The 26,266-nt window shown below is 45.6% G+C and overlaps 1 protein-coding gene across 2 annotated transcripts in view; it reads left to right on the plus strand.

Annotated features, from left to right (window-relative positions):
• Positions 1-26,266, plus strand: part of LOC147902770 (calcium-dependent lipid-binding family protein) — a 227,504-nt gene that overhangs the window by 122,970 nt on the left and 78,268 nt on the right. For both annotated transcript variants that reach the window (XM_087373773.1, XM_087373775.1), the window contains exon 33: positions 14,919-15,233. In XM_087373773.1, the coding sequence (XP_087229899.1) occupies positions 14,919-15,233 (315 nt within the window). The remainder of the gene's footprint in view (positions 1-14,918; positions 15,234-26,266) is intronic.

Raw genomic sequence — 26,266 nt, forward strand, 5'->3', positions numbered from 1 at the left:
ATTTCTAATAAATGTCACACTACCCCATCTATCCCACGCTGCTATGCAATATAAACCAGACCTGCGCTACTTCTTTCTCACGGGTGATGGCTATCTTTTCTTTCCTCCCAGCCAACACTCAGGGACCTGATGCGTGATTAATTTTTCTCAACGTTAATTCCTTCATCCTTATCCCTGAGACCCACAATTCCCTAGATAGTTCCTGGCCACATGTCTACATTTTAGGCCCTTACTTAGATGCATCCTTTTTCACCCCTCTCTTGGAGTTCCTTTTAAAAACAATTGCCCTTGGCAATTTGCACATTTAGATGCACTTAGGCCCTAGCCCTATTAGAACTATCTAGTCAATGCCATTACGCCCTATTAGAACTATCTAGTCAATGCCATTACGCCCTCACCTAGGACCTTGGCAGTTACTTCTCTTGACCATTTAATTACGCACATTAATGTTATGCTCTATACGAGGATTAGATATTCATATAATATTAAGGCAAACTTCATAAACATGTAAGACTTAGCCTTAGATGTCTTTAAATCGTCTTTGAAAGTCTTTATAAATCTTTTCTCCATCATAGAATCCATAAGAATCTTGCTTGCTGCACTAGATCTTTGGACAGCAACTTGCTTCCCTTGACAGATGTCTCTAAACTGCAAAGACATCTCCGTTGCCCATACTATCTTTGAAGCACTATTTCCAGTAGTTGGGTCTTGCCCTATCAAAGAAATTTTCCAAGACCCATAAAGGTATAGTTTTGATACACATACAGATGGACATGATCAAACCAAGTGGATATTGCATTAGAATTAATTGTGTCAAATATTTGGACCTTTTTTTTTCTCAAGAAGAAGGAGACTTCTATTAATGCTAGAAAAAACACCATACAAATCATCTTCCAAAAGGAGTTAAGGATGGTAAAAACAAATATAAAAACTGGTTATCAGAAGAGCACCTTTCCAGAAATCCTAGCTTACTACTTAGGGAATCGCCGGAACAAGGGCTAACAACTAGGGTGGCAGTCTATACATCCAATGGATATCCCCCATGGAAAGAGAGTAAAAGATTCGTACAGGCCAGGCCTTGCAGAAACACTCCCGCCTTTTGGTAGTCGCTCTCGATCCTAGAGTCCCACACTCCCATATGGCGTGCAAGGTAAAGATGATGTTTTGCCAAATGGCGACTAGGGTAGCCGTCAGAGGGATTTGCTGGCCAACCATCACCAGGGTGGCAGTCTATACATCCAATGGATATCCCCCACGGAAAGGGTGTAAAAGATTCCTACAGGCCAGGCCTTGCGGAAACACTCCCGCCTTTCGGTAGTCGCTCTTGATCTTGGAGTCTTACACTCCCATATGGCGCGCAAGGTAAAGATGATGTTTTGCCAAATGGCGACTAGGGTAGCCGTCAAAGGGATCTGCTGGCCAACTATCACCAGGGTGGCGGTCTATACATCCAACGGATACCTCCCACGGAAAGGGTGTAAAAGATTCCTACAGGCCAGGTCTTGCGGAAACACTCCCGCCTTTCGGTAGTTGCTCTTGATCTTGGAGTCCCACACTCCCATATGGTGCGCAAGGTAAAGATGATGTTCTGCAAAATGGCGACTAGGGTAGTCGTCAGAGGGATCTGCTGGCCAACCATCACCTGACTGCAGCGCACGACCCAAATGTTCCAAGCAATAATGCTAGACATAGTCTCCTAGACACTGTCCTCTCAAGAGGGTGTCGAGCGTACATGGAAAGATGGCAATACGTTGTGTATTTGTATCTGAGAGACCTGCTGGACATGAACCCGATATGTTGGCGAGATCGAAAAGGCATACCCTCCCTCCATAAGCCAAGAAACCATCCCCCATGTGAAGTCCCGCTGCATCGACTACGTGTACGCCACAATTGTGAAGGCCGCTAGCTAGATCCTTTGAGCCGCGGGACATCCCCACAAGCAATGAGCAACAGAAGCATCTACTTGGATATGCTCTAGCTAAGGGCTGATGGGTGATCCCCCCATAAGCCAACAGCCAGAAGAAATAAGAGGTCTGCTCTAGCCAAGGGCCGATGGGTGATCCACCCATAAGTAAACATCCATAAGAAATAGGAGGTCTTCTGTGGTCTCATGCTAGTTGTCATATGTGCACGGATTGGTATCTGATGTGTACTGGGTACACAAGACTAGCTCAGGTAGCCTGGGGAGGCTTAGAGCTAGGCAGGCTTGATTCTCGGGTTGAGTGGCAAGGGTACGAACCAGTTTGAGGTCTTCACTATTTTTGGCGCTTGGGGCCCGAGTCTATAAAAGGGGCCCAGGGGTTCAGTTCTCAGGGAGCCGATGGGAGCAAGTTTCGTTCCCAGGTGCTAGGTCTGATCCTGGATTGAGTCGTGGACACGCGCCTGCATCTTAGCGTAGCCCAAGGCCCAGTAACAGATCCCAAGCTTCACAGCGCCACTTGGTGGTATGGGACACCAGGCTGGTTTGGATCTGGTTGGGAGTTCGTGCCAGTAGCTCAGCTCGTGGCTCGGAGGGGACATCTCTTGATTCGGGATCACACCCCGCAGATGTCATGATTGGGTGGTGAGCAGCCTGCTCAGTTTCTCACGTTGTGTTTGTGTTCTTGTGTTTGCTTGCAGATCAGAGGTTTCAGGAGTGCTGGGACGTGTCAGTTGGTATCAGAGCCAACTCCTGAGGTAGGAACTTCTGATGCGATAATTTTGGACGATTTCTTCCTCCAGGTATGCCCTAATTTCGAAATTTGTTGCTGCAAGATCTTGTTGGTTCATGGGTTATCGGATGTGGTCAGGATCTAGGGAAAAGGTAGGAAGAAGGAGAGTCTTGATTTCGAAATTGCTGAAGGGAAAAGTGAGAGAGGGTTGAGGCGTAGCTAGGAGAGAGTGGAGATGAAGGGAGGAGAAGCGTGAGAAGAGCTGAGTGGTAGGCGAAGGGATTCCGTTTGCTGGTCAGGGCTGCGTAGAAGTAGGTGACGCAGGTAGGTGAGGCTGAGAGGTGCGCCATAGGCTGGAAAGGAATTCGGCCAGGCAGGGAGGTGCGCCAGGGGCTGGAGCAGGGTGCGGCCATACTGTTGGAGGAGCTGCTTTTTCCGAAAAAAGCACCACCTTCCAAGATTGGGAGGGTGAGCTTTTCTAGAAAGCATGGCTTCCTAGATTAGCTGCACCATCTTCTTTATAGTCTGGCAGGGTCCCAAGCTCAGCCATAGCCTCAGCTAGAGTGCGCAAGAAGACCTTGTTACACACCTACTAGATTTCGCCATCTAGGAACGGCCATAGCCTGCGCCGGATTCCGTACAGCCTGCGTCAGGTTACCGGCCATAGCCTGCGACAGATTCCATACAGCCTGCATCAGATTCGGTACAGCCTGTGTCAGGTTACCGTACAGCCTGCATCAGATTCCGTACAGCTGCGGCAGATCTCCATACAGTACGGTCTGCAGTAGACTTCCGTACACTGCAGCCTGCACCGAAACCAGCAAGGAGAGACCACGGGATCACCTACGCCAGCTGATCGACAGCTTCCAGCATCTTCTTTTCGGCCAGCTCCTCTTCTTTCGTCACATCCTCTTGGGACGGTTTTTCTCTGCTCCACTCTCCTTCCAGCTTCGATTCCCCCAATTATTCCTCTCAGTTTGCTACTCTTTTCAGATCAGATTTCAGACATGGCTGATTCTGTAAAATATTCGGATTGGATGGACGGAGCATACCCTTTCTTTTGTGGATAAGGACACCGAATTTTGTATTCAGTGTGATAACATTCCCTCTTCTCAGGGACCTATTGTATTTGCGATGCAGCTTCGGAATATATTAAACACTTCTCATTATGATGTCTATCAGTGTGTTTTGATTCCGCTTTCTTCATTTGTTGTCTGTGTAAATAACAAGAATGATTTAAGTGTGTTTGAACACCGTGAATTGAGAATGTTGTTAGATAGTTTCAAGGATGTATTTCCTGCTCAACTGCCGGAAGGTTTACCTCCAGAACGGGCAGTAGATCATCGCATAGACTTAGTCCCAGGGGCTCAACCTATTAGTGTACCACCTTATAGGATGAGCCAGCTTGAGGAGCATGAGTTAGCTACACAGCTACAGGATTACCTGAATATGGGCTATATTCGCCCAAGTAAATCACCTTGGGGAGCACGTGTCCTCTTAAGAAAGAAGAAAGATTCTACATGGAGAATGTGTATAGATTATAAACGATTGAATAAAGTGACAATTAAGAATCGATACCCTCTATCTCGTTCCGATGATTTGATATACCGTTTGGCCGGAGCGAAGTATTTCACTAAGATTGATTTGCGTACGGGTTATCACCAAATCCGTATCTATGCTAAACACATAGATAGAACCGCATTCCGAACTAGGTATGGTCACTAGGAGTTTCTTGTATTACCTTTTGGTTTGACCAATGCTCCTGCCACCTTCCAGCAAATGATAAACGATTTGTTCCGAGATTTTCTGGGCAAATTCGTTGTAGTGTTTTAAGATGACATTTTGGTATATAGCCGAACGCTTGAGGATCACATAGGACACCTCCGGATTGTCTTAGTTATTCTAAGACAGCATAAGCTCTATGCCAAGATGAGTAAATGTGACTTCTTTATGAAGGAGATCATTTACTTAGGACACAAGATTTCTTGTGAAGGTATTAGCATTGATCTGGATCGTATCCAGAAGGTTTTAGAATGGCCTATTCCTCAGACTGTGAAACAACTTTGTTCTTTCCTAGGATTTACGGTATTTCTACGAAAGTCTGTGCGTGATTATTCACATATCACGGCACCCCTGACAAACATATTGAAAGGTCGTGGATGCAGGTCTACCCAGCCGATCTCTTGGAATGATGCAATGAACAAGGCTTTTGAAACCTGGAAGTTTTCTATCAAGGAAGCACCCGTTCTTGCATTACCCGATCCTACCTGGCCTTATGTTCTAGAGGCCGATGCGAGTGATTTTGCGATTGGGGCAGCTCTATTCCAAGAGGGCAGACCTGTAGCTTTCGAGAGTAAGAAGCTAGACGACACCCAATATCGTTGGCCCACACTAGAAAAGGAACTTTATGCTGTAGTGTATGCCCTTAAGGTTTGGAGACACTACTTGTATGGTTCGAAGTTTCTTGTATTGACTGATCATCAGTCAATTAAGTATGTGTGTGATGGGTTTGAATTAAGGGGACGGAAAGCCAGATGTACAGAATTAATACAAGATTTTGATTTTGAAATACGTTATCGAAAGGGTTCGTTGAATAGTGTGGCGGATGCCTTAAGTCGAGTCAAGTTTGTAAATGCTATGTCATTTACGGAAATATCCTCAGACCTATTTCAATCCTTGAGAGGGCTATACGCAACTGATAGTCATTTCAGTTCTTATGGACAGAGAGTCCAGGATGGGAGCTCCATGGTTGACCAGGACTCAGGGATTGTGCCACCTACGGTACAGGCGGTGGGAGGTCAGTGGATGATTAGGAACGGCTTGCTGTTCCGGAATGGAAAGATTTGTGTACCAGATGTTCTGGAACTTAGATCCAAGATTCTCTAGGAGTGTCATGATGCTCCTAGTGCTGGACATCCGGGTATACATTGGACTTTGTATCTTGTGAAGCATACCTTTTATTGGCCTAAGATGCGTGCATTTATTGAAAACTATGTAGTAGGTTGCCGGATTTGTCACGTTACTAAGGCAAAACGCCTTAGAAGCGCGGGTTTATTACAGCCATTATAGATTCCAGGTAATAAATGGGAAAGTATTTCCATGGATTTTATTACTGGTTTGCCTCGAACGCGCAAGGGTCATGACTCCATTTGGGTCATAGTTGACCGTTTGACAAAAATGGCTAGGTTCTTACCTACTAGAACAACTATTTCAGCTGTTCAGCTGCCTCCCGAGTTTGTGGACCACTTGTTTAAGCTGTATGGTTTGCCATCTGACATAGTCAGTGACAGGGACTCAAAGTTTACAAGTAACTTTTGGACACTTGTTTTTGAGAAGTTAGAAACTACTCTAAGTATGAGTTCCTCAGATCATGCACAATCCGATGGCATTACAGAGAAGGTTAACCAGTTGGTTGAAGACATGCTTCGGGCATATGTATCTAAGAGACAGTCTTCATGGGAAGATTCTCTACCTATGATAGAATTTGCTTACAACAGTGCAAAGCATTCGAGTACTGGTTACATTCCTTTTATGCTTATGTACGGGTTTCAACCTAAGTCACTAGTTATGGTTGGGTTAAAAGGGATTCAAAATGATGCTGCTAAGAACTTCTTGCAAGACATGCAAGAAATGTTGCAGTTTGCCAAGGAGTCTATTAAAAGTGCCCAAGATCGGGATAGATTTTATGCTAATAGACATCGTTCACCTAGAGAGTTCTATGAAGGAACGATGGTATATTTACGAATTCCTAAGGAATCCAAGAGCCTAAGTACTGGTTTGGTTCCGAAATTATCCCCCAGATACTGTGGTCCGTTCAAGGTCATTAAAAGAATTGGACCAGTTGCATTTCGACTAGAATTGCCTCCTGATGTTAAAGTACATCCAGTCTTTCATGTCAGTAGACTGAAAGAAGTCTTGGGTGCGGATGATCAACTTGTTTCTCCTCAAGAGATAATAGGAGTTACAGATTTGACTTTTATTCCACACGAACCTGAGTGTATTCTTGAATTTCGTGACAGACAGATTCGTAATCGATCTATCACGGAATACAAGATCAAGTGGAAGGATCATGTTGAGGAGGATGCAACATGGGAGACATTACAAAACCTCCAAAGAACATTTCCGGGTTTTTTAGCGAACTCAGTAGTGAGTTCTTAGAGGAGGGGAAGTATGTCATGTGCACGGATTGGTATCTGACATGTACTGGGTACACAAGACTAGCTCAGGTAGCCTGGGGAGGCTTAGAGCTAGGCAGGCTTGATTCTCGGGTTGAGTGGCAAGGGTACGAACCAGTTTGAGGTCTTCGCTATTTTTGGCGCTTGGGGCCCGAGTCTATAAAAGGGGCCCAGGGGTTCAGTTCTCAGGGAGCCGATGGGAGCAAGTTTCGTTCCCAGGTGCTAGGTCTGATCCTGGATTGAGTCGCGGACGCGTGCCTGCATCTTAGCGTAGCCCAAGGCCGAGTAGCAGATCCCAGGCTTCACAGCGCCACCTGGTGGTATGGGACACTAGGCTGGTTTGGATCTGGTTGGGAGTTCGTGCCAGTAGCTCAGCTCGTGGCTCGGAGGGACATCTCCTGATTCGGGATCACATCCCGTAGATGTCATGGTTGGGTGGTGAGCAGCCTGCTCAGTTTCTCACGTTGTGTTGTGTTCTTGTGTTTGCTTGCTGATCAGAGGTTTCAAGAGTGCTGGGACGTGTCACTAGTCCAAAGGCGAGCACAAAAAAGGGAGATGACCTCCCAAGGAACGTTCTGCTCAACCTAGTGGCGCTCCCTCAAGGGTTATCCAAGCATATGCCTCCAAGCAGATGCAAGTCATGTACGAGAAAAAGGGCGCCTCCTCTATCCTATCCGAGTGTCCTGCTCAAGCATGCTAGAACCACTCCCCCGGGTCCCACTAAATATCTTGGAGAGGTCAGCCCTCCTAGAGCCACAGGCGCCGAACTGCTCCCTCTGAGGCTGAAAGGACTGTATTGGGATCAATATGCCAACCCTTGCTCAAGCGGCGCACTATCTTGATTCATTGCTACTCCAAACCATCCAAGGCTGTCTTATCCAAGTTGTCCCCCTCTGTCTCTGCCTACAATAGGCCTCGCCAAAAGCATCCAAGGGACTCTCGAAAAGAATGAACCTTGAGACGCACCCCTATCCATGGCAACTGCCCAGACTAGGTATGAGGTGTCCAAGGACCGTGTAACCCTTTCCACTAGGAAGCGGGGATTGCTACATCAATCTCTGACATCGTGTACTTGCACCCCTTGAATACGAGAATTTGTGTCACGACAAAATTTATGGCCTAGATTGTATTAAGATAGTTGATGAAATGTATTTAAATAGAAGGTAGGTTAGGTATGCATTCCCAGGGAGCTGTCTCCAAACCTCAAAAGATCTGGCTGGCCCACTTTCTCACTACTCCCATCCAATGGCGTCCGTTGGCCTAGCATGCACCCCTATTGGTCTTGGACCTCTGGGTTCCATATGATCGACTGCCTCTCGAACTCCTCCCTACAAGAAGGGCTGACCCGAATGAGCCCCCCAGCCAGATGTTGCCAGACAATAGAAAGGCTTCTCATAAGGCGGGAGCCCTTCCTTGTGGGAGTGTTGCCACTGTTCACCTATGCGAGGAGTGTTTTCAAGGAGTCCCTGCTAAAGGAGGAGCTTCCAAGGCTCTGCACTTGGGGTGAGACCACGTACCACCAGCTTGCCTAAGAGGTCTCTACTTTGCATCTTCGGATCAACGATACCCAAGCCTCCACATACCTGTGGCATTATCACTATTTGCAATGCCACTCAGGATCGTATTCCGTGTGCCATCCGATCTGATCCTGCCTAGAGAAAGTTGTGCAGCAAGCACCTCAGCTGCCCCATGCACCCCTGATGGAAGCACCAGCAAGAGGCTATGTACCAGGTCGTGGCAAGGACCTGGTTGACTACGAGTGCTCTACCTGCCAGGGAGAGTTTGCCCGAGCTCCAATTGGGATCTGCTGCTCTGTTGAGATATCAATACCTACTTGGTAGCCAAGGTATCTTGCTATCTGTCCCCGCGGAATGATGAATCTAATGAAAGTCGAAAGCAGCTCCCTAGTCTCGGACCTTCTGAACCTCCTCTGTCCCTGTGAAGAAGCCAATAGATTTGGTCTAATTGGTACAGGGCCCGGAGGCCTCACAATAGATAGCTAAGGCTGTTGATCTCTCCACATAAAAAGCTGTATCATCTGCAAACTTTGAGTCCATCAGCTCCTCCTCTTATCGGATCGGCAGCCTCATCCATGTGAGGCCAATCGCGTGTGAACATAGAAAATAGCCCAAGGCCTACGCTACAAAAAGGAAGAGGAAGGGGGCGACAGGGAAAACTTGTTGAACTGAGCGAGAGAGAAAAGGCCTCACCCATGTGTCCCCCAATGATCACCTGACTGGAACTTCCTGCATAGAGAGGTGAGACCCCTCTGATCCACCTCACCGAGAAGCCTAATCTTTGAGCTGTACTAGACGGGAGGGAGATGGTCCATTTGAATACCCTGACTGACAAACCATCTAGATATATGTGCGTATCAGGCCGTGCTAATCCCACTCTAGGATAATCGTATAGATGACTCGAGTGCCAACTTCAATAGTCTCCATCTAGGTAAGGCCCACACTCTGTGAAGATAAGTGATTGTCTGGAAGAGGGCATCAATCTCGAGTGGTTTTGTGGTGAACTCTGGCTACACGGTCTGATGGGATACTAAGGGCTTACTCCGAATCATCCTCGACCCCATAATCACCTACAACCTCTCAAATCACCCCCACTTGGTCACTTATAGGTCACTCACTCGAAAGGGTATTGCATACATGGATGTCGGTCTCACAAGTAGCCATCCCTTTATCGAGGGGTCTTGGAAGTGTGCCTTCAAAGCACTACCGTTCTAGCCTAGCTAGAGCTCCCTACCCTCATGTAAGTTGTGCCCTGGCGGGTGCCGCGAAGATTGCCCCTAGATAGATGCATGACTGCACAATCTCGACTAGCTCCCCTCGATAAGTGGAGCTGTGTCGATGAAGTTTTGCCCGTGAGGTGTTGAAAATCATAACCTTGGCTTGCCAATGTTAACTATGGAAGTCCACAAAGCAACAATAAACTCTCTACTTCCGTGCTCAAGCCTCCTCAATGACAGTTCTTAGTGTAAAGATGTGATCCAATGTAGCATGATATGCTTGAAAGCCTGCCTGCTCCATCACTTTGGATTCCTCACACTCTACCTATGGAGTAACACGAGTGTCAAGTGTTATTGCATAAACCTTGGACATAACATGTCCAATCATAATGGTCTTGTAGTTTTCTGAACTTATGGGATTCCACGCCTTGTGGATTGGAGGATCTACGTGCATGGGAAATGGGTGCAAACCACTCCATTGAATAGCTTTGCGAAGACCGGGGCTAGTGTACGAATACCATATGCAATGTACTCAATACATAGTCCCTCATGATCTTTGGCTTGACCATTGAGGATTGCGTGTTTGTCATCCCCAACGGTGAAGAGTGAGCAAGAAGTAGGATGCAATGGATGTGGGAGGTCTGTGTTAGAATTATTTGTATATTCTAGGCTACGGCCAATGTAATGTAATAAGTAGGTTAGGGGCACTTTTCCCTCACTGAGGTTTTTCCCCCTAACCACAATCAGATCCCTAACTACGGTTAGTGGATAGGATATGGTTTTGTCACTTAGACAAAACCTTACACTCTCTTGTATTTTCAGTACTCATCTATTCAGACGTTTTGCTTACTCTTGCATTCTGCTCTCTCAACTCACATTTGTTATGAGAGCAGGTTGCTCCCGGTACTGCCCCTTGCCCACAAGCTCGAGCTTCAGCCCACGTTCCTACCAGTCCGTATAGTTCGTATAGATTTCTGTCCATACCGCAGTCTTGTCGCCGTTCGTACATCCAACGCTCCCGTACATCTCTTCCGTGAAGTACCGTATAGCCTGTTCCATCTTGCTGCTATTCCGTATAGTCCTTATGATTGTACAGATTCCAGAAGTTCATCACAGGTCGTTCCGTATAGCAGGCACCCTCCGTGCAAGCTCGTTGTCATCGTCCGTACTGCATCTGTGTCATCACTGACCGTACAGTGTACTTCACCTTACATTCGCCGTACAATTGCAAGTTGTCGTCCGTACGACCGTACCTACTCCGTACACATTTGGTGTCCGTACATTTTGCAAGTTTTTCCTTGTAGGTGAAGCAAGTGTTTTTTGGCAGGCATTCTTGCAGACAGCCATTGTTTGGCGTAGTATTTTGGGAGCACATTTGGGGCATCTTGTCTATTGCAGGCATTGCAGTCAGGTTGTAGAACCCGCTCTAGAAATTTGGGGCTTTTTGGTTCTGCTTGCAATCTTGCAGACAAGATTTGGGGCTTTTGCAGATAATTGCAAAATTTGGGGCTTTTGGTTGATTTCCCCCCTTTTAGATGCAAATTTCTTGCAGGAATTTTCGGCTTTTGCATTTTGGATGCAATTTGGCAGTTGAAAGATCACTTGGGAGCTTTGCAAGAAGTTTTGGACTCAATTTGAGTCATATTGCAGACATTCGTCACTTTTTGCAGATATACTTTGCAGATTTTTGGGCATTTGTAGAGCATTGTGGTGCATCTCAAGCCTTTGATAGGCTGTGACAGCAATTGCCATTGTTGGCAAAATTTTTGGCAGACTTTGGTTGTGCATTTTACATCCTTTACTTGTCTAGTTTGCTGCTTTTTTTAGTTTTCTGGCAGAAATGGCTCAGAACAACCCCAGCGAGGTGTTTGGAGTCCTCACACAGGAGGATAAGTTGGATGGCACCAACTACTCCTTGTGGAGTTTTATGGTTCGCAACATCTTGGTTGGCAGACATCTTTGGGATTATGTCATTGGAGATGAGACAAGGCCATAAACTGTGGCTACACTTGTCACTCCTCCTGCTGGAGGCAGGGGTAGAGGTCAAAATGCAGGACAAGTGATTGGAGCAGCAGCTGCTACTCGAGTAGCTCCCACAGTAGAGCATAAAAGGTGGGATTCTAGGGATGCACAAGCTCTTTCAGTTATTTCTCTTTCTGTCAAGAGGTTTATTATTCCTCACATTCGGTCATGTAAGACCTCGAAGGCAGCTTAGGGGATTTTAGAGAGCATGTTTGCAGCAAGAAATGATGTGAGAGTTTCCTTGCTGAAGAGAGAGCTATCTCATACACATATGGATGAGGGAGATAGCTCACCTCACAAAACTTCAGGATTTGAGGGAACATTTGTTGAATATAGATGAGGTTAATCCGGATTCAAAGATGATTACCACCACTCTGAATTCTCTTCCTGAGTCTTATCTCAGTTTCCACACCACAGTGAATTTGTCATTGAGGGGGGGCAGTAATCCTTTCTCTTTTCACGAGTTGGTAGGACTCTTGTTGTAGGAAGAGCAGAGAAGAAAGAATATGGCAACACGGGCTGGCGAGCACGCCATGCTTTCTAAGTTCAAGGCCAAAGGCAAAGGGCAACAAAAGCAACATGGAAATCAGCCCACACATCAACATAAAGCTGATTCAGAACAGCCCTCTTATAAGGCTAAAGGTGATGCATATAAGCCTAAAAGGAAGGGCATTTGTGACTGCTGCAAGAAACTAGGTCATTACATTGGTGAATGCGAGAAGCGAATAGCTAAGGAAAAGAAAAGGGATTCAGGTATGGCTGTCTCAGATGCATCAGCTTCTAATGCACATGATGGAGGGGATGTTACAGCCAACTTTATGGAGGAGCACTATGCCTTTTTGTCTTGCATTTCAGATTTTCCAGTGGCTCTATGTCGGTCGGTCTATCTCCTGTGGTAGCGGGAGGCGTGCTCTCTTGGATCTTTGTATCGGATGGGCTACATCGAGAGTAATGCCATGTCTCTGGCGGTCCCCTCTAAGGAGTGCTAAGATATGTCGAACCTCAATCATGAGTCCTCTGGCCGTCCCACGTGTCGTGTGTGGTCTTTGCGTCTCTCGTCCAGCCATATCGTGGTGATGACGGGTCTCACTTCTGATTCATAGTGCTCTCATCTCCTGGAGTTTCTCCCCCTCAATCTCATCTAGTGCTGGCTCAAATGTGTAAAAATCAGTGACGTGTGTCTGTCCTCGATCTAGCTTGGTGTCATGAGGCATCGACAGTAGCTGATCTCTGGGCTGCCACACAAGGGAATCTGTGTGTCTCCGCATCTCAATCAGGTAGAGCCCAATGCAGATCTGGTCGGGGAAGTGTATCAGTTGTGTGTGTGGTCCGAAGCCGAGCCCCTCCTGAAGGAGGCAGTGTTATCACCCTCGGATCTCATAGTAGGTCGGACAAATATATAGAAAATGCTCCTCTGTCTTGACCTCCTCCATCGTGCATAGTCTACAGACCTGCTGCTCTCTAGGTATGTCGGCCGCTCTCCGAGCCTCAACCCGCCAGTTGATGGGACGAGACTCGTATTTGTCCAATAGCAATCTGCAAGGTGTGTGAAACTATCCTATCCTCGAGGTAATGGGGCTTGATGATGAGACCATGCTCCGATATCCTCAGAAAGTGGTCATGATAGAACTGTGTCTTGGTGGGGAACTCCTGATCCTCCCCCCCAAGCTCGAGATGTGTGAAGCTAGAGAAGGTCTAACCGTATGATACGGTTAATCTCATCATGTGGGTGAGCAAAGAGGGGCATGTGGCTGCCCAATACTCCGAAGAGCGAGCTAGAGGGAGTGTAACAACTCCAGAAACCATGGGGCCAAAGCCAACCGAGCCAGCAATAGAAGAGCCATAAAAGGGGGTAGAAAGAAAGAAAGAAAATTTATTAGAGTCTTCGGAAGACCGATGGGTCGATGAGACTGAAAGAAAATCTGATACAAATCACAGTAAGGGTGGAGCTACTAAAACGAGCATCATCACCCGTGCTGAATAAGGACTTTTGTTCTAAGTACTTTTCGAGTTTTGCAGATATAACAAGAAGCTTTTCAGTTGAGATCAATTGATTAGAAGTCACCGATTTGTAATATCCCAAGCAATTCATAGAGTATTCTCTTTGTTTGACTTTGGTCAAATATTTTTTATAGGCCAAAGAGTTCTTTTGCCTTCGGTCAATGCATTGGCTCTGGTCAAAGAGACTTGACTTCGTTCAAGAAATCTTGGTTTTGGCCAAGAAGAGTTGACGATGGTGAACCAGAGTATTCAGATCTGACTCCGGTGACTATGGTCAAGGAGCCTTTGTTGGGCTAAAGTTCTTGACCATGGTCAAGGAGTGTTGACCTTGGTCAACCAGAGTATTTTTTATTGATTGCATTGGTTAGCAAAGTGGGGATGCCCACAGAGACTAGGATTAGTCTAGAGATTGTATGTGCATGTGAGAGGCTGACAATTAATGGGTGCCATGGCTATGTGCATTTAATTAGTTGTTCCAGGTATCAAGAGTGGTTTATTCTCCCAGTTTTAAGGAAGCGGTGCTACACCAAAGGAGTCTGCCATTGTTCCGTGTGACTTCGGGCTTAGCAAGCTCCAGAGCTTTGCCATCTTGGGGATGTAACTATTTTTAGTACTTAGATCCGGGAATAGCAGTTGCTGATTTGAGTACTGCCTTCCGCAGTTCATGTACTCAGTTTTTTGGCTGTGCAACTTGTACTCAGATTTTCTTGAGAACCTTTGGGGGGGTCCAGCCGATTGGTTCTGGGGCCCTAGTGTGGTGTTTGGTGTTTTCTCTTCCTTCCCCTGCACTTGCATGGCTGATTGCTGATTTGCTGCTTGCACTTTCTGGCGTTTCAATTTGGTGGAGGCTGATAACATGTGGTGTCTTTTGGTTTGTGTGAGGTGTGCATGGTAATATTTTAATTACCAAAGCTTCTGATGTGGGGGTTGATTTTAGAATGTAAACATGTTGATGTAGCTTGCTTAATCTATATGCCCTCCCATATCAAATTTAAGCTGAGAGAAAACTTGTTTACTGGCTGATCAATGGTCATAGAGGACTTGCTTCAGCCATTAGGAGTCATATTTGGAAGTTCTACAGAAATTGAGTTTTATATATGTCTTATTGAATCAGTTAAGACAGATCTATGCTGTCCAAATGTTTTAGATTATATAGTAGTGAATAAAGAGGTTAAATCATGATGCTTGTGCTTGGGGTAATACTCTTTGTTGTAAAGAGAACTTAGACTCTGCTTGTATGCATGGGGTTTGTCGTGCAAAGCTAAAAAAGTATTTAAATAAAATTTTGAAGGACTTTTGGACCTTGTATTTTAGCAAAGAAATGCTTGTGGACAGGTGCAAATGTTAAGGGGCATCATGTCTGATAAGGAGTATTTAGTGATTACTGGTTGTGCTGCAACAAACATTGCAGAAGATCCACATTTACCACCAGATTTTAGAAATGTGACTACTGAAGTTTCCACTTCATTGGATGATAGTGATGATACACTAAGGGTTTTAGAACTGAGAAGCATTCCTTCTGGAAAAAGTAGCAATTCAAGGCAAGCGGTCTCATCATGGACAATAACTCGTGTGACCGTAGAGGTTCAGAATGCTGAATTGGAGTTATACAATGGAATGGAGCGAGACTCAGCACTTGCTCGTGTAGAGGTAAAGCCATTGAATACCATGTTTCTTTTCGGCATGCCTTTATTTCCATTTTTGCCATGGGTTTTGGTTGCATTAGTTGAGGTTTGCTCAGAGATTTTAGGTTTTTCACCTGGTTTGGAACAGTACATGTCTGTAAAATTGTTATAAGGAGAGGTAGTATGTCAGCAAATGCAAAACTGATGGAGAAAATTTGGTTGCATGTTACTGTCTTGAATTGCATTCCCTTTTGGAGTCAAATTCAACGATTCTATGAAAATATATCGATTTGACTACGAAGAGGAATATATTTTACATCAGTAGGAGACCAGCATGGTCGAATGAAACCAAGAAGGCATGTTACAGTTCGTTTGGCAGCTTGTCTTGTTGTTTTCTCCAGTCTGCCGTCCTTCAGGTCTCCTTGCACAAAACCTCTCTCTATTTTTCACTATCTACTTTCTCCTCTTACAAATAGCTATTTTTGTTCCCAATCTTGTGCCCCTTCTGTCCATCTAGTGCCTGTTCTAGTTTCTTACATTCCCTTCGTGGTTGATCTGTTGGCATCATTTTCAGGTTTGTGCATAGAAGCCTTGTGAATTCCACAATTCTGTATCGATGTGCTTACATCAAATCCTCTCTTCGCTATGTATCTATCTTATGTGTGGGTGTCTGGAGCGTTCTTCTGTTGTGCATCCTCTTGTCCCACAAGCTGTGTCACTGACTGTATCTTGGATGGAATATATAATAGCTTTCTCAATCAACCTTGTCATAGAATGTTGCAAGTCTCCCCTTCTATTGTCTTTTTGTATTGCTGACCTGACTGGGCCTCAAAACAAGGAGCCCAATAATATCTTTTCTTTCTCATTGGCTCTTTTACAGGGTGATGCGCTTTCAGCTTGGACTTGTAGTGGTGCTGTAAGCTTGTAATCCTAGTGTGGGCATGTACGAAACAGTCTTGGTCAACATACAGTAGTGCTTTGGATATGTAGCATGGTTGAAGGTCACTCTCCTGGATGGTTTTCAAGGCATATGTGAAGAATAATGCATAGGTCGCTTGTCACAGCCTCTACATTGATTCTTAGGGGAGAATTCCCTCTTCCTCAAAATTTTCTTCATCTGCAGAAATGTCTCATAGCAAAAACGGGACGCACAAGGAGGTCCTGCGATCTCTGTTTGGTCTTGCCCTAGAAGTAAAGGAAATTCACAGACCATATCGACGAAGACATAGCCAGCCTGATCCATCTCTCCAATACACAGGCCCAAGAATGTTAGATGAGACCAATGGGGATGTAGGATAGGAGCACTGGCTAGAATATACTAGATTGTTTATGAGAAAGAGGGCTCATAAATGTCCATAGAGACAGTGGAGGGTGGGAAGTTCAGTTGGCATCCGTCAATCAAAGATAAACATATCCAAGGTGCGGTGCTACATGAGGTTTGCTAATATGCCTGCAAAAAAATCGTTCAATGCAATAGCTATAAATTCCTTCAATAATGAAAGACATATGCAAGACATCATGCTACATGAAGGCTTGTTAATATGCTTGTGAAATTTGTGTAAAGGTGACAACCAGTTTGTGGCTGCAAACCAACTGTTTGTCCAATGTAGTGATGCCATTGATAGACTTGATTGGCTTCAGCCGACCAGGCCGTCGAACTGTTGCAAACTGGCTACAGCCGCTTTCTTAAAAGCCATTTATTCTTTTACGTTTCTTTTTGTCCTTAAGTGTTTGGTATAAACCTTTTTAGACATTCAATATGAAAGTTTAACGGTGCATATATCACAAAATCTATTCTTTGCTATGCATGATTAGTTTATGGTTTCCAATCTTGTGGGCGACTACTGATCTACTAGGGAGCCCAATAGGTAGTCATAGAAGAGATGCACTAAAAGAAGGAGGTGCTATAACCCATAAGTTTTAGTCAGCATTGTATTTAGTTACTGACTTTGGTGGTCTTCTAGTAATGCTCGAAGCTAGAATTGGTCGTAGACCCTTCTACAACATATACGTGAAGTGCAGTACTTATGAGCATGGAAGCCTTAAGCAGATTAAATATTGCAAGCTTGAGCCTTGCATTTATGCTTCTTAGGTAAAGAAAAGGACCAAAATAATTAGATACCTCGTTGCACCTTGGACCATTGAGTTAGGTACCTCACTGTACCTAGGGGTCTGTCTGATTCTCATCACGAGAACAAAATGAAAGGTGAAATGAAGAAGATGATATACGAAGGATCTGTCAACATGTGTACAACAGGGCTCTACTTCCTCTAGTATGTCCAGCATTGGATTATGGAAGATTGAGTGGAGGCAACTCATGTCCAACTGGTGAGAAAAAGTATCTCTATGGTGTCGAAGGATCTCCGGGGATGTATCCGTGGCCCCATGCATTGTGGCCCAGCTGGTCTAGGGCGGTGGTGCACCTATGAGCTGTGGCTCAGGCTAGGGTGAGGCAATGCTGTGGACCTCTGCGTATTGAAGAAGGTAGAAATGGTCAGCTGTTGTGATGAGGTTAAGGGGCTGTGGGTGTTTGGAGAAGTCTCTTGTTGTGTCACCGCATCTCCAAGGCATCTCTTATGTGGGTAATCAATGAATTCGAAGGGATACAAAACCGTCTCTAAAGAGGTTGTGGAGGGCTAAATAGCTCGAGCAAAATCAGATATATAACCCGGAAAGTAGCAACTATCTGAGGGCTATAGCATGCTGAGATCTAAGACTTAAGCTCAAAAGCCAAAGCCCGGCACCATGGTGACTCACCTGTGAGCGGTGAAAACGTCTCGGATCTGCATCTGTCGGGCTGTGTCGCGCTATGGTGGCGGAGGGGGACATGGTCTCCTCGATCTTTGAACCCATTGGACTATATTCAGAGTAACCCCTGGTCTCTGCATTCCTCTCTCAGTAATCCAGGCTGCCCGCATGTCAGCTATCTCCTCCACCTCCATCCCGATGTGTCCTGGAGCTGACTCAAATGCATAGAAATCTGTGACATGACCTTGTGCTCTGTCAGCCTGTCTATCCTATGGCCTGATCGCCTCCTGCCAGTCTTTGATTTGTCGTAGTAGGGTCTTCCTGTGTGGGCACATCTCAAGTAGATATAGCCCAATGCAAACCTGATCCTGGAAGTAGATCAATCGTGAGAGTTGACTAAAGCTGCTCCCCTCCTGGTAGAGGCAATGATATCATCCCCTGATCTCATAATAGGCTGGGCAGACACTTAGGAAATGCTCCTCTGTCTCAGTCACTCCTAGTGTGCAAAGCATACATAGCTGCTGCTCCCTGGGTATGCCTGCTGCTCTCCTCGTCTGGAAGCCCTTACAAACAGCTTGGTTGAGTATGTGTGCTAGGACCGGAGCTAAGACCTCCTGTCCATGTGCAAAGTGCTTAGTGCGTAGGCTCTCATGATCCTATGCTTTCTGGTTGTGTAGCCGACAAAGTGTAGGCCGCACATTCTGTGTGGTAAACAAGCGACAAGTGGTGGGCCTGGGCATTGAGGACATGTCCGGTGATGTCTGCATCTAGACATCATAGAGGGAACATGCATTCGTGTGCCAGACATATGGGCCAGTGATGGGGATAAATGACTTGCCCTTTGTTAGGAAACCCCTTCGAGTGGTCGGGTTATCTCCTCGAAAAGATCTGACAATCTCATCCATCCTGTGTATGAGAAAAGCCTGTCTCATGCGGCGTGTCAATCGTCGACAACTCCTCTATGCCTCAGATGCCGTCAGATGCCCTAAGATCTGCTCTCGTATGAGGTTGGCTCTTGCCTCGTGGCATTCATCAAACCAGAGGTTTTGAGGTGTCTTCCCATCTCGGACTGGCGTGGATCAGGTCGTGGGAAAGGATCTGGTGGCAGCGTCATGTACCACTGAGACAAGGGCGCTCGAAGCACGTGCGAGGTGTGTCGTCCTCAAGTAGGGCTGGGAGTGCTTTGGCTAAGTGACTCGTACATTGGGTTGAGGGCACGATCAACGTGGTCTGGACATGTGCAGGCGTGATGGGGGCTCTTCCTATGGGTGAGATAGTGGCAGAAATATGGAAGGCCAGGTATGAATGGTTGGCTCCAAGTGGGGGTGGGGGTACAATGAAATCGTGTATCCGTGATACAAGGGCTAGTGGGCCTAGTAGGTAGTCCACTGTACTTGACCCACCGCCATGTGGGAAATAGTTGAGTCCACCAGACAATGGCCATCTTTGAAGAGCGTTGTAGATGATCAAGTCATGGATTGCCCCCAAATCAAGTAGATGTCGTCCATACCCTGTCACCTGTGGAGCATCTGCAAAGTGTCTCAGTATTCCTAGCTCAATTGCATCTAGCTCGGCGACTATGTTGGGATCTCTGTCATCTGTGAAGTCAAGAAGACCCAATTGTCTGGCTCCCATCCGTGCATTGAAGTCTCCTAGCAGCAGGATGTCTCCTTGCCTAGACCCCCCCAGAGCCTCGCACTCAATCGCTTGCTCTCTCATGGAACTTGATGCTCATAATTTACTGCAGAAACACTCTCATAAGAGCTCTCTCTCTCTCTCTCTCTCTCTCTCTCTCTCTCTCTCTCTCTCTGTGATATGCACATATTAGGGAGGACTACCAGCAGATACTGGGGGACTCCGCTAAGTTGACATCAGTTCTCTCCACTGCCTCTCCGGCAGCATTGGGATCTTTTGTCACTCGTCTTTTTACCTGTCGTCAGGAACTCATAGACTCCAGACCTCTCTCCTTGAGGAGACTCTTTTTACATTGTATCGAGACGGGTCCCATGGGTCAGTTTTGGCCCCCCGAGGACGCTAATAAACTCTCTTTCTTTCTCTTTCTTTCTTTCTCTCCCTCTCTCTACACACAGCTAGGGCCCAGGACAACATGTCGGGCTGGAGACCCCCCTGAAGGTATTTTATTTCTTGAAGAGAGAATCTGTTACAAAGTGTTCAGCGTGGAGCTGTCTGATACAAAATCCAACGTGAATCAATATTACAAGAGCTTCAAGCTCATTTCAAATTCGCAACATGCCACTTGTCTAAAATCTAGACTTCGTCCTATTACATGCCACTAAGGGCAACTCTGGAGTCTTCGAAGCACTTGGTCACACGAACTGCCTCCTAGATGCTTGTTAGGCTCTGTAGCGCTTAGGAAAATAACCCTTCCTTGTACGTGTAACAATTAAATAAAGTGCACCACTATGGCACCCATTAATTGTTAGTGCTTTGCATGCAAATAACACACTGTGGACTAATTCTAGTCACGGCGGGCGTCCCTAGTGAACACACGTGTACATATAACAAATATATATATAAATATATTTATTCTCTAGTTGACCGGAGTCAACACTCTTGATTATAATTAAGAGGCTTTGACCAAGGGTCGAGGCGCCTTAATTGTAATCAAGTCTCTCCAACCGAAGTTGGCACAACTCTCCAACCGAAGTTGGCACATCTTGGTCAACCGTAGTTAATCTTTTGGGCGCATGCCAAGTCTCGTTGATCGAAGTCCAAACTCTCTGATCGTAGTCAGCTCTGTGGTTCTCTGGTTAATCACAGTTAAGCCTCTTGGTAATAAACCAAGTCTCCCCGACCAAAGTCAGGCTTACTTGACCAGAGTCAAGTATCTTTGACCGTAGTCAATTCTTTGACCATAATTAACACATATGAAAACTCTTTAATTATGATCAGATAAATGGTCAACTGTACTTTGACTTAGGATATTTTACATTGTGGTGGCATCCCCTCGGCTTCTATTTAGTTGACCTCAACTGAAAAGCTTCCTTGTAAACATCCAAAAGCTGTGGATGATCGGACAACATGTCTTCATCCATCCACTTGGCATCCAATGCCGTATAATTCTTGAATTTTACAAGATACCTGTAAAACTCCTTGCCTTGAGGGCCTTTGCGTACAGTATGGTACACAATCTGTTCTGGCTGAAGGACCTCCTCTAGCCATCCACTTCTGGTGGATCCTCTGATATTGGCTGTGTAGGCTCTGGCCCGTGGAATTTCTTTAGAAGACTCACATGGAATGCATTGTGAATTCGCCAATGCTCTGGCAATGCCAACCTGTATGCAACCTCATTTATTCTTTCTGTAACCTTGAAAGGGCCATAGTACCTGGAAGATAACTTTGCATACACTTTTTGTTTGTCTTTAAACTTGCGGAGCCTAGCTTTCTCGAACTTTAAAAGTACCCAATCCCCTTAACTGTCTCCTATGCTTATCTGCAGCTCTTTTATGCTTCTCTTGAGACCTTTCAATTGCTGTCCGGACTTCGCTGTAAGCTGTCTGGAGGTCTCTTACAAACTGATCAGCTGCAAATATTTCATCCTTGGTTCTGAGTATAGGTGGCAGAATAACCTTCCCATAAATGACCTCAAAGGGGGCTTTCCTTGTAGAGCTGTGTACTGTATTATTGTAAGCAAACTCTACCAATGGTAGGTACTTTTCCCAGTCTGAACCTTGGTCACCCACGTAGCATTTCAGCATATCCAATGTTGTAGAATTTGCTACTTCACTTTGACCATCTGTTTGGGGATGGAAAGAAGAAGAAAAATTCAGATTCGTCCCCATATTATCAAATAAAGCTCTCCAGAATAGACTGGTCATTCTGGGATCTCGATCATTGACAATGGACTTAGGCATGCCATGGTGCTTAAAGATCTGTGCCATGAAAGCTTAGCCATATGGTCTGCCTTTATGGTTTTGCGAACTGAAATGAAATGAGCGTGCTTGCTAAATCTATCAATGATAGCTCATCATTCCCTGACTTTGATCTTGGCAAATAAAAAATAAAGTCCATTGCAATACTTTCTCACGGTGCCTGAGGCACGGGAAGAGGCATAAGTAGGCCAGGTGCCTTCCGTCTGTCATACTTCACTTTGCATTCAGTAACAAACTGATGTATATCTTTCCGCATCCTTGGCCAAAAGAAATACCTCTCTAGTGCTTGAGTTGTTGTTGTAATTCCTCTATGTCCAGCATAGGGAGGTGCATGGCATTCCTCCAAAATCTTTTTCTCCTCATCTCTTGGGTGATGCATAGGTAGTCATCTTTAATCAAATACCCATTTTTCAGGGAATAGTGATTGGTGGACTGCCCCTCTTGCATTTGCTATAAAATCTCACAAAAATCTGCATCATTAGGATATTTCTCTCATTTCTTCTAGGTCCTGATGATAGGCAATAGTCACATTGTTGATCTGGGGTCTTCGAGACAAAGCATCTGCTACTCTGTTTCAAACTCCTCGAGTATGGACAATCTGAAAATAATACATTGACAGCATATTTGCCCATTTCATATGCTTCTCCGAAAGCTTTGTCTGAGTCAAAAAGTATCTCAGACTTTGGGGATCTGTCTTAACTGTAAAATCTGCCCAAAAGATAATGCTTCCATGTATGGATGGCATGAATCACAGCCAATAACTCTTTCTCATAGATTCCCAGATATCTCTATGCATCCCGGAATCTCTTGCTCTCATAGGCCACTACATGACCATTTTGATGCAATGCAGCCCCAACACATTCCCCACAAGCATCACAATCCACATCAAATGGCTGATACAAATCTGGAACTAATAAGATTGGCTCTGTGGTCAGCCTCTCTTTGAGTGTGGTGAAGGCTGTCTTTTGAGGAATTTCCCATCTGAAAGCTGCATTTTTTTTAGTAAGATCGTGGTGTGGCGCGCCGCAAAATGCCTGATAAATCTTCTATAGTAAGAACACAGGCCTAGAAAACTTCGAACTTCATGCACGGTTTTCAGCTCTGGCCATTCCTGAATGGCGTGGATCTTTGCTGGATCCATCCGTATCCCATCTTTGGATATTATATGCCCCAAGTAATGGATTTCTTCCAGGAAGAATTCACTATTCTTGCTGTTTGCATAGAGCTGATGATTTCTCAGCTCTTGAAACACTACAGCAAGATGTTCCTTGTGCTCTTCTTCGGACTTAGAAAAGACAATTATGTCATCGAAGAAGGTACCAATGAACTGTTTGTAGGGTCGGAAGATACGATCCATCATCCTATTGAAAGTAGCTGGAGCATTTGTCAGTTCAAAAGGCATCACCAGATATTCATACAACCCAAAGGTAGTGCGGAACGTTGTCTTGTGCACATCCTGAGGCTGTATTCTCACTTGGTGATAACCACTCTTTAAGTCTACCCTGCTGAAAGTTGAAGCTCCATTTAATTGATCCAGTACATCATCAATGCACGGAATAGGGAATCTATTCTTGATGGTCATTTTGTTCAGTGTGCGGTAATCGATGCACATACGGAATGAGCCATCTTTCTTCTATACTAGCAGTACAGGGGAACAAAAAGGAGAAGAACTGAGCTGAATCAGCCCCTTGGACAACAAATCCTGCACCTGAGTCATAATCTCTTCTCGTTGAGTTACACTAACTCTGTATGGGGGCCTATTGGGTGGTTCGCTGCCAGGAATGAGTTCTATGCCATGATTCTCAGGTCTCTCAAGAAACTGAAATTTATTCCGATCTACCTCATTTATTTCAGCATGCATTTCCATATCTCTCTCTTTTACAACCAAGGGAGGAAGCGAGGACTCATCTCGATCCTGTGTCTGCACAGCCGCAGAGACCTCTACTGCCTCGAGGAGAGGGTCTGGCACCGCTGGTTCTAGGGGAGAAGTTGCAACCAGGGAGGAGGTCGAAGCTCAAGCGTCTCGGACTATGTGAGGTGAGACTGGAGGGACAGACTGAGGTGAAGCAGAGCCCACTAGTGTATCCTCGTGAACTGAAGGAGGAATCTACACACAAACCGAAACCCGTTGGTATGCGTCGGGTGCCCTTGCAAGTCGTGAGGCACCTGAGGTAGAAGGTGGCGGTATCAAAGGAGCGCTCAGTGGAGGAGCACTCTGGCGAGTAGGAGCTATACCACCATCCTGAGGAGGACTGCCATGTGGAGGTCGAGGAGCAGGTGCTGGACTTGTACCAGCCCCCACGGCCGTGGGGCGGTAGCTGTACTAGAGGGCTTCTTGGGCCTCTAAAAAGCATAAAATAGCTTTTAGGAAGAACAAAAGCATAAAATAGCTTTTAAAAAGCACTAAAGCTAGAAATAGCTTCTAGAAAGCAGGTTTAGCTTTTTGCTAGGCTAGGTTTATAAAAGAAGAGCTAAAGAGCTCAAGATCATTGAGTTTTGTACTCAGTTCATGCTCTTGTGAAGAGCCAGTTGTACAAAGACTATTTTCTATTGCAATAAAAACCTATCGGGGGGGGCAGCCCTTCTTTTTGGCCCCTAGTGCTGTGTTCTTGCTTCTCTCCCTCATCTCCCAGCTACTCTACTTGCCGGCAATCACGTTTCAACAAGCTCTTCAAAGTTCCCACGCTTTGTTGAAGTTCTGGTCACAGATTCTAGTGCAGGAGGAAATTGCAATTTCTTCTATAGAGCTGTCTTGGATTGCATGCCAGGTTCTTGAGTCCGAGAGTGTTTCCTTTGCTGCGATTTTGGTTTCTACGTTTGGATTGAAGCCCATAAGCGCCTACAAGCCGTGCCAGGGTGCCCAGGAGGAATTTGCGATTTGTTTGAGGGCTGTTCTTTGGAGATGAGGAGGAATTTGCGATTGGTTTGAGGGCTGTTCTTTGGTTTAGTTACGGTTTCAGTGGTATTAGAGCCAGGTTGGTTGCTCTCTTTGGTGACCACGATCCAGGAAGCTTGCAGGCTTAGAGATTCACAGGCCCTTGCTGTATCTGCGTATCTATGGCCCGGATTTCCCGGACAATTGGTTGCACCATACAACTAAAAGCCACTCCCACGCTTACTTCGTCGTGCATCAGGCCGGCTCCCGTCTTCAGCCGTACGCATTTAGTACCTCAAAGAGGAGTGGAGCTCTGCAATTAGTTGTGTTAGAACAAGAAGTCATGGTTTTGGAGCAAGGGAGTTCAGCTTCCAAGAGGCCCGGTTCAGCTTTCAAGAAGCAATCTAAGGGACCTGAGGACGATCTGAGTGAAGGATTCATGAAAGAAAAGATCAAGGAGTTTCAGATTTTTAAGGAGAAACCTCGATTTCAGCAATTATTTGAGGAGATGATGTCCTATCCAAGGTCAAAGCCACGAAAAGAAAAGGGAGACAAAGAACTTTCTCGTGCTTCTCCATCGAAAGAGTCTTCTAAGCATTCTCCTTTCTCTAGGGAGAATTCATGGAGTCCTGCATCACGCCAGAAGCGTCAAACTTCAAGAAAACGAGGGAGGAGTTTGAAGCCACACGGGAGTCGAAGTCAAAACATGGAAGGAGAACTCCCAGTTCATGCCCATCTTCTTTAAGTTCTTCTTCATCTTCTTCTTCTTCCTCTTCCTCATCTTCTACTAAATCCCGAGGACGCTCCCGTCATAAGCGTAGAAGAAGATCCAGATCTCGAAGTAAGGATTTCAAGGAAGGAGGTACGTCTGTCAAGTTCAGTACTTTTGATGGAAAGTATGGAGCCACTAAGAAAGCTTTGCAGTTCATCCGTCAGTTTGACATAGCCTTCAAAACGGGGCACTACCGCGAGAAGTCTAAGTTAAAGATTGTAAGTCTTCATCGAACAAATAGTGCCAGTGCTTGGTGGGGAGCTCTTCTTGTTGCGGAAGAATCTCCAAAGACTTGGAAAGAATTCAAGAAGCAGTTCTATGAACAGTTCTTGCCTAAGAATTTCTATGACGACGTTCATACAGCATGGGAAAGTGTGCATGGCAGCCACTAACACCATCGACACATACAATCAAAAGTTTTGGACAGCCTATCTTCAAATCACGCCCTTCAAAGAAATTTCAGAAAAGACAAAGCTTCGGAAGTATCGAGCAGGGTTGCTTCCCAACATACGGACTCAAGTAAGCATTGATCCAAAGAAGATGAAGCTCTGAGATTTGATGCATTCAGCTTTAGTGGTTGAACTGCTAAGGGAAGATCTTCTTCAGACTATGGCAGAAAAAGGAAAGGGTGTGAGGGTTGTACCACCAACTCAAGATTAAAAAATATTTCAGCCTCAGAAGCCGAGGGGTCCAGTATGACAGGCACAAGACCCCAAGACTTCTCATGCCACTGCCCATACCACAAGGACCATGGGAAAGTATTGCTATGG

The sequence above is a fragment of the Dipteris shenzhenensis genome, chromosome 4 (genome assembly GCF_047967505.1).
Source record: "Dipteris shenzhenensis isolate YYH24624 ecotype China chromosome 4, Dip_SZ_1.0, whole genome shotgun sequence".
NCBI classification, from domain to species: domain Eukaryota; kingdom Viridiplantae; phylum Streptophyta; class Polypodiopsida; order Gleicheniales; family Dipteridaceae; genus Dipteris; species Dipteris shenzhenensis.